At 53.4% G+C, this 12,669-nt stretch overlaps 1 protein-coding gene across 1 annotated transcript in view; it reads right to left on the bottom strand.

Moving 5' to 3' along the window:
* Window positions 1-1,577: 1,577 nt before the first annotated feature.
* The window catches only part of Ssh1 (slingshot protein phosphatase 1), a gene marked incomplete at its 5' end in the record, with an annotated part of 57,494 nt that continues 46,402 nt past the window's right edge, over window positions 1,578-12,669 (bottom strand). Inside the window, 3 exon segments of the mRNA XM_013520441.1 lie at window positions 1,578-3,301; window positions 7,052-7,622; window positions 11,567-11,767. Of these exon segments, the coding sequence (XP_013375895.1) occupies window positions 2,051-3,301; window positions 7,052-7,622; window positions 11,567-11,767 (2,023 nt within the window).

Raw genomic sequence — 12,669 nt, forward strand, 5'->3', positions numbered from 1 at the left:
TTGCCAAAACTTTCTGCACTAGTTGAAACAGGACCTCGCCTTCTTCCTGAAGACCCTGCCTGGCTGCTCTCGGGAACAGCTGCTTTGGGGGCCCAGTTCTGGCCAATGGAAGATGGCGACTCATGCATCTGCTTTCCAAATTTGGCGGGCCTTGAATGCTTTCTGGTTTCACTGAGCTCACTGGGCTGACCCAGCTGAGGCAAGGTGGAATTACACGCAAGCTTCTGTGTTCCCCACGTATATGCACAAGAGAAGTGTGTGTGTTTGAGCGGGGGAGCGGGCAAGGGCTGGAGCTGGGAGGAGGGGAAGGTTTGGCCTACGGTATCCACGAGACATAGGACGGCTTTGAATTTGCCTTCTTTCTGCAGGACCACAGGCAGCAAAGGTCTATAAAGGGCCTGTCCGTAAATATCTAAGGCTTTGCATGGATTCTCCTGCATATTATTTATTTATTTATTTTTTTGTTTGGTTTTGTTTTTCTCCGGTACCGGGAACCGAACTCACGACCTTGTGCTTGCCAGGCAGGCGCTTTGCCGCTGAGCTAAATCCCCAGCCCCCATATTATTTATTTTTTATAACCCTTTAAAAATGTAAAACCCGCTGGGGATGTACCTCAGTGGCACAGCACAAGCCTGGCAAGTGCAAGGTCCTGAGTTTGATTCCCAGTACCACAAAAAAAAAAAAAAAAGGTAATAAAAATGTAAAAGCCATTCGTAGACCACAGGGGCTGTACACCAGTTTGCAGCACCCAGAATCAAGCCCTTCTGCCTTTCTCCAGAGCTCCTTCTCTTTCTTCAAATATTTTAGTACTCTGCCTTGCTGACAGACATTAGGTGAGCCCCTGGATTCAAGCCCCAAGCTGCAAGCCACCCTGAGTTTACCTGGTTCTTTAAGGTGCTTCCTAAAGCCAAGGCTTGGGCTACACACAGCAACCTCTACTCCGTCACCGCTGCTGGGAGAGCCGCAGGAACGGGAAGCAGCGCTTCCTCCACAAGGGACAGCTGTGAATACCTGCAAAGCTCTCATCAGTCTCACGCTGCTCAGAGCAGCTGCTCAATGTGGCTGTCGGAGTAGGGCCCGTAAGAACCTTGCCCTGACATCCCCTTTGCCTCCCAAAGAGCAGTAGATGGGACCTACTGAGCCTGAGGGTCAGGGCTTCTAGCAAGACAGTTCAATCCCAGAGCTACTGGCCCAGTGTTCCCCAACTCAGACACAGCCTCAGCCGGGTCAGCAGTAGATTCGGCTCCACAATGCTCTGGCGTGTCTCACTAGGCACGCCGTACGCCTCCACCAGCAACTGAGAACATCACACACACGGCCTCCGCCTGACTTGGGTGCTGGCCTAACGCTCATCACCCAGTCACTACAACAGAACCATGGCAGAAGACTTTAACCGCACAGGTGGCTGCCTCTCAGCACAGCACACGCTCAGCAACAGGGCTGGATGCGTTTCTCCGCTGACTTTACCTAGCAGTGACCTGCTTGGTGCAGTCAAGCCGAACGTCTTAACGCTTCTGGGGTTCTAACAAAACAAACAAAAAAACTTGTTTGGAAAAACTCTTTCTGGGACAGCATTATTCCTTGGAACGAGCCTTGGTCATTATTGTATTTTAAAAACAAAGAGCATAGCAAGAACAGAGGTAGGACTCATGGTGCCATCCCAGAGTTCTTCCAAGAGGGCCGGAGGAACCGTGGACCATGGTGATGATGTCACCACGACTCTTCTGCAGGCTGCAAATGGAGTATTTTGGATGTGTGTGCCTACCTGTATGTGTTCTTTAATGCATGATTCTTCTTAGAAACAGTACAAGGTGTGTATCTCCTGGCCGAAATTTCTGGATCTCCCAGGCCACACCCTGCTACCTCTCCTTTCTTCTTGTGCTGTAAATTATTTGTGTTCTCCTCCTCCCATGGTAAGAGGGAGGAAAGCCTGGATGACTTTGGTTGTTTAAGACAAATCAAGATGTAAGGGATGGATCAGAACCCACATGAAACTAAGGGAGGGACTGTACGGAAGTGTTAAGTCCAGTGAAGCAAAGTGGGGCGGGGGTCAGCTTTTGCTCATCCTCAGGAGGTTTTTCAAGTTTTCTGGGGCAGATTTCCCTGATGGTTTGGAGGTTGCAGCTGGGTTCCTTGGGGTGGCCTGGGGTTCATGCAAGAAGGAAGACTTGCTGCACTTGGCATCCTGGGAGTCGGCGGTAGTGGATGTGTCGGCCTCGCTGGACAGGTCTTCTGTTGAGAAGTTGAGGCTTCCCAGCTTGGCAAGAGAGTGGGAGCGCTTGAGTGGGGACGAGACAGTGAGGCCTGCCAGCCGGAGTCGGGTCTCAATCTCCTGGGTGCGCTGCTTCACCAGCCCTGGCTTCCCCCGGACACTGTGGATGCTGTCGCTGCTGGAGCTCCGTGTCAGGTTGGAGCTCATGGACGACGACGTGGGAGTATAGCAGATGGTCTTCGGGAAGTCTCTGGAGAAGTTACTGGTGTGGTCCAGGCGGGAGAGGAAGGGAGGGGGGCTCTTCAGCAAGGCTCCATCCGGCGGCAGCGGAGTGGCCTCCGCCTTCTCATCACCTCCTACCCGGCCAGGCAGAGCTGGGGGCTGTGGCTCCTGGAGCGAAGCCAACTCCGGGCTCTCCTCGGGGATGCTGTCCTCCAGCCTGCTGGCGACGCCGTCCCTGGACGGAGACACTGCATCCACAGGCAGGCTCTTCAGCTTCTCCAGCTCTTTGGTGTGCTTGCGGACCAGACCTGCCTTCTGGAGCTGAATGATGGACTCCTGGTGCTGCATCAGGTAGCTGTTGGTTGTTGGCTTCTCGGACTCGTTACTGAACAGAAGCCTCAGGTCCTTAGCTGGCTTCAGCTCCTTCTTGGGTAGCAGATCTTCCTTCACTTCCATGCTGGGGGAGTTCTTGTCACAGTGGGAATTCTTCAGCAGGGAGGACTTGGGCAGGACTTTTGGGGTCTCTCTGGAAGATTCCAGGAGGCTAGGTGGTAGCTCTTGGCCAGCCCCAGCCACACTGCCACTGCTCTCTGGTCTCCTTGAAGCTGCTGGTGGTAGCAATGGGGGAGAGTCGGCTGTACCAGAGGTTGGCTTCTCCAGAGCTCGGGACCTGCCGGACACATGGGTCATAGAGGAAGAGGTGATGTGGGGCAGGAGGGCGGGCTGGGTGCAGATGGCAGGAGCACTAGGGTCCTCACTTTGCTCCTTGAAGGCCTCAGGAGCCCTGCTGGCTGCAGGGTACATGCAATCGGCACAGGATTTGTAGGAAGGCTTGACTTTGGTGAGGATCCCAAATGTGGCATCGTGCTGGAAGGGGACAAGAGCACAGGGGGGCAGTATAATCGTGAGCCAAGGACGAAGCAGAGGGAGTGGGGATGAGCAGGGTGTGGAGCTGGGCAGAGGCGCTTTCCTTTGTTTAATGCTGAGAAAGGGAACTGCTGGGACCCACTTGAACATGCACAGCACAGGTCAGAGGACTGAGAAACACCGAGCCGAACTTCCCAAAGCCACGGCCTGGGATCCCAGGCAAACCCTGGTTACACGGCCAGGATGGTCGCGCAGGGGTCCTAGGACCTCCCTTGCCAACCTGCCTCGGCCACCTGTGCAGGGCGCCCCTGCTCCAGGCTCTGGTCTCCTCTGGAAAACAAGGTAACCCCTGTAGATCCCAGCACTAGGAGAAAGAAATGAGAGCACGCCTGCCACAGGAGCACAGAGGGGGGCCCTCGCTGGAGTGCCCACAGCCTGGGAACTGAGCCCCGCCTGTCCAGCATGAACACAGCACGGCCCCCGAACCATCACCTGGCTGTGGGCTCCACAAAAGAGGTGGCAGGGGCTGGGGATTTAGCTCAGCGGCACAGGGCCTGCCTGGCAAGCGCAAGGTCATGAGTTTGATGCCTGGCACCGGATAAAAAAAAAACAAAACACAGAAGAGGTGGCAAAGGACAAAACGGTTTTTGGGCAGTGACAGGGGCCTAAACACAGGTGCCTACAGGCCTGGACCAGAGGGCCAGAGGTACCTTCCACCGGTAGAAACATGCTTGTCTTGTTTCCCAAGGAAATCCCTGCCTTCTGATCACCAGGACTCTGAGTGGGTGGGACACGTGTCTTTACCCCTGGCCTTCCGCCAGGCAGGGCAACCCTTCAGGGCCTTGCAGGCCAACTGGCAGGTGGGGTTTGACGAGGTGAGGCTGTCAAAGGGTAGGCAAGGGGGGACAAAGGTGTGCTGTCCAGCTGTGTGACCTGGAGCGATGCCTCAGGCCAAGGGCTGATGGAGGCTTCTCAGGGTGCTCCCCTGCGCGTGCAGCCTGGCAGCACCCCACGCCCTGAGCCCCGGGCGTTAGCATCATCCTCTGTCGGTGACTGCAGGGGCAGGTGGGGGCAGCCTCAGGGAGGTGTATGTATGGCGGTATAAGAGGAGTCTTGCAGTAGACCTGTCGGTCAGGAACTCTGGCACCAGCTTCTGGGTTCTCCAGTCAAACCTATCTTGTCTAGCCAATGGAACCCTAAGAAGGCCTGAATTCTTGATGTAGACATTTCTCTTAAATTCTGGCCAAGTCCTTAACGTTTGCTTCTTCTAAAACCCAGGCTGAAGAAAGCTAGTACAGTGGGACTCTGAGAGAACCATTCAGAGAATTCCTTCGTTCCAGCCAGATTCACAGAATAGCACCTGCTGGGAACCGAGACTGCATTAGGTTCTAGGCCTGAGGACAAGATATCACCCAATCTCCAGGGGATGCCTGCTGCCCCCTGGTGGGAATAGGTCAGAAAGCTGTGTGAGAAGTGCCTATAATCTCAGCACTTTGGGAGGCTGAGACAGGATGCAAAGTTCAACACCTGTGCAACTTAGGTAGACAATGTCTCAAAATAAAAAACAAAAAGGACTAGGAATGGAGGACAGTGCAAAGGCCCCGGGTTCAACCCCTCTTACTGCAAAACAACAGCAAGACAAAACCAACAACAACGAAAGGGCTAGAACTGTAATCCTAACACTCAGGAGGCTGAGGCAGGAGGATCACCACGAGTTCAAAGCCAGCCTGGACTACAGAGTGAGACCCTGTCTCAAAGAACAACAAATAAACAACCCCCAAAAAACATCAAAACAAAACGAAAGGGCTAGAGATGTAGCTCAGCGTGAAAGCTCTGGGTTCAGTCCCCAGTCCTGGGAGGTAAGAGTGCCGGTGAGGAGGGCAGTGTGTGCTGAGGCTCCAGGGAAGGGAGCGCTGCGGAGGGGTGGGCATCTGTGGGACAGGCGAGTGCTGCCCGAGCAGAGGGGGAACAGCACACAGGCACGGAAGCGCGCATGAAGGGCCCAGGCATAACAGAGGGCGGGACAGGGCAGGAGGGGCGCAGGGGTCACGTCCTCACCCTCCGGAGAAGTGCACTTTGGTCCTCACTCCGTTCTGTGTCCCGGTCATCTCAGGCTCATCGCCCATGTTCTCACCTAGCCAGTCTCAAAGCCTTGCCATGCTGCCCAGTGCCCGGAAAAAGGCACACAGCCCTCCCGGCACACGCGGGGCACTCCCGTGCCTGGGCCCCTCTCCAGCTGCACCTTTCACTGCGGCCCTCCACCGCGGTGTCCGGCTTGTCTCTCCCACACCAAGGCCTCTCTGTCCTCAGGGGCCTGGCACCTGCTGCCCTCCTCGCCGCTGCTTCTCTGCACCGCACTCGCCAGCTCCTGTCACGGTCTGTTGCTGCAGAGGGCTCGCCACCTTTGTCCTCTTCGCTACAGCCTCCTGTGTTTACCCTCATCCGCCCCAAAAATTGCACGGGTGTCGGGTGGACGCACAGCCACACCCCCCGCAAGCCCGGCACACCATGGTTCACAAATGGAAGCTGGACACTGAAAAGGGTGCTTGTCTCTAGGTCCTTTTCCCCTGCTGGGGTCATGCGTTCAGTCTAACTCTGGTGGAGAAAGACCGGCTGAGACCTTAACTTCCCCTGCTGTCCAGGCCCCTCACCTGGTCACTGTGCAGTGACTCACAGTCATGCTGCCCTGCTCTAGCCAACCGTGCATCACTGTCCTCTCTAAGCAGTTCATGTCACTGTCTTTACTGGTACTTGCTCTCCGAGGGAGGTGGCAAGCAGCGAGGAAATCCGAAATTCCCATCTGGCTTGGAGGGAATACATCTTAGGACCCGGCAGTCGGTAAATGAACTTCCCAGTTTTGTCTGCACTAACGCCACAGTGGTTACAAACGGTTCCACTTGAGCGAGCCAGCCAGGGTCCCCAGCGCGCTCCCTCAAGACTCTCAGCCACCCTGCGTGGTGGGCAGAGGAGGCCAAGGGGCAGGGGGTTCCTCACCCCAGGCCTTGGTGCACCAGAGCAGCAGCAGAAGCCGAGACCAGCCTGCCCCCACAAACCAGCCCTGGCTCCCAGGCCACTTCCCCATGGTGACGCTGGGAGAGGGGGCGGCAATGAGTGATTTTCTGAGTAAGCACAAGGCTGATATTAAACTTGCTGCAGACTGTTTGCCAAGTGTAATAACTGGAGATGACTCTAAGCTGAAAGCCTAGACACTTGGTAATACCGAAAGGAAGTACTATCTCTTTCTTTTTGAGACAGGATCTCACTATGTAGCACAAGCAGGCCTGGAACTCGACTCTGTAGCGCAGGTCGTCCCTGAACTCATGGGGATCCTCCTGCCTCAGCCCAGTGCTGGGATTACAGGTGTGCGTCACCATGCCTGGTTACCGTTTCTTTTTAAAGGGTGACAATGGTACTGTGTCGTGTATCATACGAGAGTACTTGGGAACACAACGCTGTCTCTGAGATGCGTTGTGAAGTTCTCAGATGAGGGGAAGTGAGCCGCGATGTGACACACGGCTACAGGTGGAGGTCAGTGTTCCCCGCTTCACATCATGCCTTAAAGGACAAGAAAGGGAGCTGGAACCCCACCCACCAGTGGAGTGAGAGTGGGTGAGGACAGCACGCGGGGCTTCGGTTTATCCCCTGCAGACCCGACCAGCCCCGCAGCTCCTCTGGAGCAACGCCTCGGGGCCGGAGATGGCACCTGGGCTCTGCGGCAGCGGGGAGGCAACGGCGCGGTGCCAGGCCTACCTCGAAGTCGTCGGGGCAGCTCCTCTTGCTGTTGTTGTTGTTGAGGTTCTCCCAGTTGAGCGGGCTTCTGTCAGGTTGGCTTGGGGGCCGCGCCCGCCTCCCTGACCTCGGCCCCTCCTCCCTTTCCATCTCCTCCACCTGTGGCGAGGAGCCGCTGTGGGCTCTGGGGCTCCCGAACTCCAGTCTCTTCTTCACATCCTTCTCACAGAGCGCAGCACCTTCCTGGGCTCGCCTGGCCAGCCTGGGCGCCTCCGCGGGCTGGGTCGCATCCTCCAGCAGAGCATCCCTCTCCAGGTCCTCCAGGTGCACCAGGCCGCCAGTGTCATAGTTGGGGGAAGGGAGGAGGGGGTCTGAGAGTCTCCGGAAGCAGCAGGGGAGAGCGGGCCCTCCTGGGCTGGGGCTTCCCGGGAGCCCGGGTGGGGCGGCATCATCCAAGCAGGACAGCCGGCTGTCTGCTGGGGTGCCGTCCAGGGTCTCTGGTGAGAAGCCGCTGGGCTCCGCAGGGTCATCCACAGGCGGCTGGAGGCTGCTCTCTGCCTGCTGGCGCCACAGTTTGTTGTGCCGCTGCTTACTGTGGGGACAAAGGCAGAGGAAGTGAGCGGAGAGGGACAGCACCAGAGGGTCCCAGCAAGAGGCGGGGGTGCGGGGGACAGGGAAGAGCAAGCAAGGGACAGCGCAGAGTCAGGTGGGAGCCAGGGCAGCTTCTGGGCCTCTTGGCTCACTTGTTTCCGAGCACACATGAATGGGAAGAAATGCAACGCTAAGGCCCTAAGCCATGGCTTGCACAGGAAACTTTATGTGACTTTTCTTTTCTTTTCCAGTGCTAGGGACTGAACTCAGTCCTTTCACACTGGGCTATATCCCCAGCCCTTTAATTTTTTTTTTTTTTAATTTTAAGACAGGGTCTTGGGGCTGGGGATATAGCTCAGTGGCAGAAGTGCCTGCCTGGCAAGTGCAAGGTCCTGAGTTTGATTTGAGTTTATTTGGAGGTACCAAAAAAAAAGGGTCTTGCTGCTTTGCCTGGGCTGAGTTCAAACTTGTGGCCTTCTTGTCTCAGCCTCCCAGGGTGTAAGGATTATACCTGTGCACCACCACGCCCAGCTAGGCAAGCCTTCTGTGGCTTTTTTATCATCTGATGACAACTCCGCAGATAAGCTGAGAGTCCCCATCTGTGGTCTGGGTCTCAGTATTTGGCCCCATCACACTGTGTGAACTTAGTCACATTACTGATGCTCCTCTCTCTTTTCCAATCTGTCATGTGAGAACAATTCTCCTCTCCCACCTATTCTAGAGGGACATTAAGTGGATCAAAGCAAAAAAAAAAAAAAAAAAAAAAACGATCAAAGCAGAAACTGTGCTGGGGACATGGTGGCGCATGCTATAATCCCAGAACTTGGGAGGCTGAGGCAGGAGGATTGCCATGAGTTTGAGGCCTGCCTTTGCTACATAGTGAGTTCAAGGCCAGCCAGAACTACACAGTGAGACCGTCTTACACATACACACAAAGCAGAACGTGTATAAAGGTCTATATATACTACTATAACCATGTAAACATGTAACATATATGAATTTTTTGGGAGAGCCCCCAAAAAGTATAAATATTTTTTTAGAAAGGTAGGTAAAAGATGACAGGTAAAAGATCAGTTGTAAATGGTTTCTTCTAATTTTATTTTTTTCTTCAGTTTTGAGGAATGAACCTAGGGTTTCATCCAGGCAGGCAGTGGCTCTATTGCTAAATTATGCCCAGCCTCTATACTATTATTTTCATAGTACTTTCTTTTTTTTCAGTGCTGAGGATTGAACTCAGGGTCTTCTCACTGGGCTTTATCCCCAGCCCTTTTTAAAATTTATTTTTGAGACAGTGTCTTACTAAGTCATTAAGTTGCCCAGGCTGGTTTCAAACTTGGGATCCTCCTGTCTCAGCCTCCTAGGGAATTGTAGATGTGTTCTACATCTAGCTTCCTAGTATATTATTTAAATATAAGGAAAATAAAAGAGAGGGGACAATGGGAGGAGAGGGAGAGAAGAAGAGAGGAAAAGAAAGCGAGTGCTAAGAATGAAGTACGGTGACTAAAGCCACCCCTGACCATTGGAGCAAGAGCCACTGGCAGGAGTGAGGGTGGGAGTGAGGGTTAAGACAAGCTAAGTGTACATGGCATGTGAGTTAGGGATGTGCAGCTGCTCCCCAGTGCAAAGGAGCTCACAATCCTTTATTACTGTGTGCCCCATGTGACAATACTCCACTGGGCTGTCACTCAAGGTCGTAGTGTTGTGCACTATGAACCTGGCCCAGAGAACCCTGGTTAGACTGAGGGCAGCAAGTGTCGGACAGGCTAAGGGAGACAGCGGGACACACACTGGCCTCCTCTTCCAGTCCCTCACGGGACCTGTCCAGCCGCTCTCTGAGTGACAGTGAAGGAGTCCAGAGATGTCCAGGGCTGTTCTCTGGACCCTGTTCAATGCTGCCAAGGCACTCTTGCTTTCCCAAACTTGGCCAAGAAGCTGGTGGACTTAGCCTCTGGCTTCCTTCCAACTTGGGTCAGAAATACCCCAGGCAGGCCTCTTTCTCCTACAGCCTGGATGGGACGGCAAGGAGGGTGGGAGAGAGTATCCTGAGCTATAGGCTTCTTAGAGCACCTGGGGCACTGTGGATGCAGTGGGGACCTGCCTGGCGTCAGTGAGGGACCCACACCAGTGGACCCTGAGTGGCAAGATAACCTCAGGGCTGCCCTTCCTGAGTGCTCCCTGCCAAAGGGGTTGACACACTTAAGAGTGCTCTGTCCTTCCGTCCACTGGGGGCTGTATGACGTCTTACACGTGGGACATGTTAACCTCTCAGCCTGCGTTCCCTATCCACCCTTGTAAAAGCAGGGAGGGCTGTACTTTGCAGACCTTTGTTTGTTTGTTTGTTTTTGTTTTTTTCTGGTACGGGAAATCGAACTCACAACCTCACGCTTGCCAGGCAGGCACTGTGCCGCTGAGCTAAATCCCCAGCCCCCAATTGCAGACCTTTTTTGGGTGGGAGTTAACTGATTTTAGCAGCTGTATTTATTGACTACTCTCTAGGGGCCAGGCGGCAAAGAATCTGTAAAGGCGAACTTGTCTGAACTTATGTAAATCTCCTAACAGCCCCATTAGGTGGGTGTTGATTTATTTTTTCATTGTGGTTAAATGCACATTCCTGCTATCCTGAACACTTTTAGGTCTACACAGCTCAGCAATATTAAATACATCCAGAATGCTGTGCATCCAGTGTGGAAATGTGGCCCCACAACTTTTTTTTTTCCAGCAATGGGGATTGAATCTAGGACCTTAGCACTGAGTTACAGTACCTGTTCTTTTTATTTTGAGACCAGATCTTATTAAGTCACTAAATTGCCCAGGCTGGACTCCTCCTGCCTCTGCCTCCCAGAGTGCTGGGATTACAGGTGTGCACCATGACACCTGGCTCTGTCACTCATTTTGCAAAACTAAAATTGTGTACCCATCATACACTAATTCTCTTTCTCCCCCTCCAGCTCCTGGCAATCAGCATATTTTCTTTCTCTTTGAATCTGACTGCTCTTGGAATCTACTACATTTATAAACGAGGTTCACAGAATTTGTTTTGTTAGTGGATAATTTTACCGAGCACTTTTGTCTCAAGGTTGGTCCCAGCAGAATTTCCTTCCTTTTTTTTTAAGGATACAGGGCTCTCACCATGTTACCCGGGAAGGTAAGGTAAGGGAGGGCTTGTCCATCTGTTACCCAGGACAGCCTGGCACTTCTGTGCTCAAAGGACCCTCCTGTCTCAGGCTCCCCAGAGCTGGGACTACAGGCAGTGCCATCATACCCAGCTACAGTTTCCTTCCTTTTTAAGGCACAGAAACATTGTGCTGGATGTAGGTCTGTTTCACACTTGACCTAGGTATACAAATGTCTCACTAAACGAATGTCTTTCAATTCTTTTAGGCATACACTCGAGAGTGGAAATACTGGCCACTCTACTTTTCTGAGGGACCACTATTCTGTCTTCCAGTGTCTGCAGCATTTGACCCTTCGGTGGGTGTGAATTCTTCACTTGGAAGAGGGAACTGAGGCTTGGGTGATTTTCTGGGTTGTTGATGGTGGAACTTGACTGGTGGCCTCTGCTGTTCCTTGGCTTTCCCCGCCATGAAGCCTGCGGACCAGGCGTGGCACAAAGCAGGTGCTCAGGAAACGGGATCTGCACATGTCCACACCACACAGCAGGTCGGGCTTTGGATGAGGCGTTAGGCACTTTTCCCTCTGGTAGCAAAACAAGCTTTATGTGTGTGCCAACAGAATCAAAACGGATCCCTCCTGGAAACCACTCATCAAAACCCAAACAATGGTTATTTTTCTCAAACCAGCTCCCCCCGAAAGAAAGGCTTTTAGCTGCAGAAGCTGCTGCCAGGGCCAAAAGAAGCACGCTGGAATGCTGCGGGGCCTGGCAGGCTTGGCCACAGGGCTCCTCCAGCTGAGCCTGCCAACCCGCCTCTCCAGGCAGGCACCCACCTTGCATCCAAGATGCCTTCATACTCAGACAGCTGCCTCATAAAGCCCGCATTGGGTCGCGTGATGCTACGCTTCTGCTTCACATAGTTATATGCTTTTTCCAGGGGCCAGCCAAATTCCTTCATCGCATAAGCTATGACTGTGGACGCGGATCGGCTGACACCCATCTTGCAATGAACCAGGCACTTGGAATGGTTCCTCCTGCAGGGTAGGAGTGGTTCGAGGGGGGAAAGGATTACTAATCTTCAGTAACTTCAGTGTTCAAGCTTTACCAACTGATTCTTTTTTTAAGCCCTGAAGTTATCTCCTGGCTGAAATCCTCCTATGTCCTAATGTTTATGGAACAGATTCCATGTACCCTCTAAAGGAAATAACTTGGCTGTGAAATCAATTAGCAAACAATGGGAAATCAAGATAAATTTGCCCTGGCCTAGTCCAGCTTTGCAGGCTGGCTTCAAAAGGCAGAGGCTGTTTTCACGGACAAAGTGGGAATCCTCCCAGGCACTAGAAAGGCTGGGTCGCCTGCCCCTTTCTGGGCAGCAACTGGGCAACTAAAGAGATTCCTGCAAAAAGCTGCTCAGCTGCTACAGCAGATGGAGATGCTGAATAAGCTACTCTAGAACACAGGGTCAGTGAAGTGAAACTGCACAGCCCCGGGGAGACGGAGGCACTCTTCTGCAGCAGGGGCAAGAGCCAGAATGGCAGCAGCTTTGGCTCAGCCACAACAGAAAGAGGCCAGGGGAGGAGAATGACTCCTGAAACAGTGCGCGGAAGGGAACCCCAGGCTGCACCCAGGGAACTGCATTGGTGCGGAAGGCTGCCTTGGCAGGTGGGAACAAGCGCGAGGCTCCTATACCGGAGGCTTGAATTTCCTCCCCAAACTGCTGCCCCCACCAAGTCTCCATCAGGGAGCCCTGAGTATATCCCCCGGAAAGCCAGAGTCTAAGACGAGATTTTGGTAAGGGCACACGTGTGGCTTTGACCTACAGAGGCACAAAGGAAGAAGACGTTTCTCTTGATAGCATTTACAGGGGTATGGCTCGCTCTTCAGGATTTCAGTGAGACAGCTGTTCCACAGGAGACAAAAGATGGGTGAGACCACT

Source organism: Chinchilla lanigera, unplaced genomic scaffold (genome assembly GCF_000276665.1).
Source record: "Chinchilla lanigera isolate Chin_1 unplaced genomic scaffold, ChiLan1.0 scaffold00054, whole genome shotgun sequence".
NCBI lineage: Eukaryota > Metazoa > Chordata > Mammalia > Rodentia > Chinchillidae > Chinchilla > Chinchilla lanigera.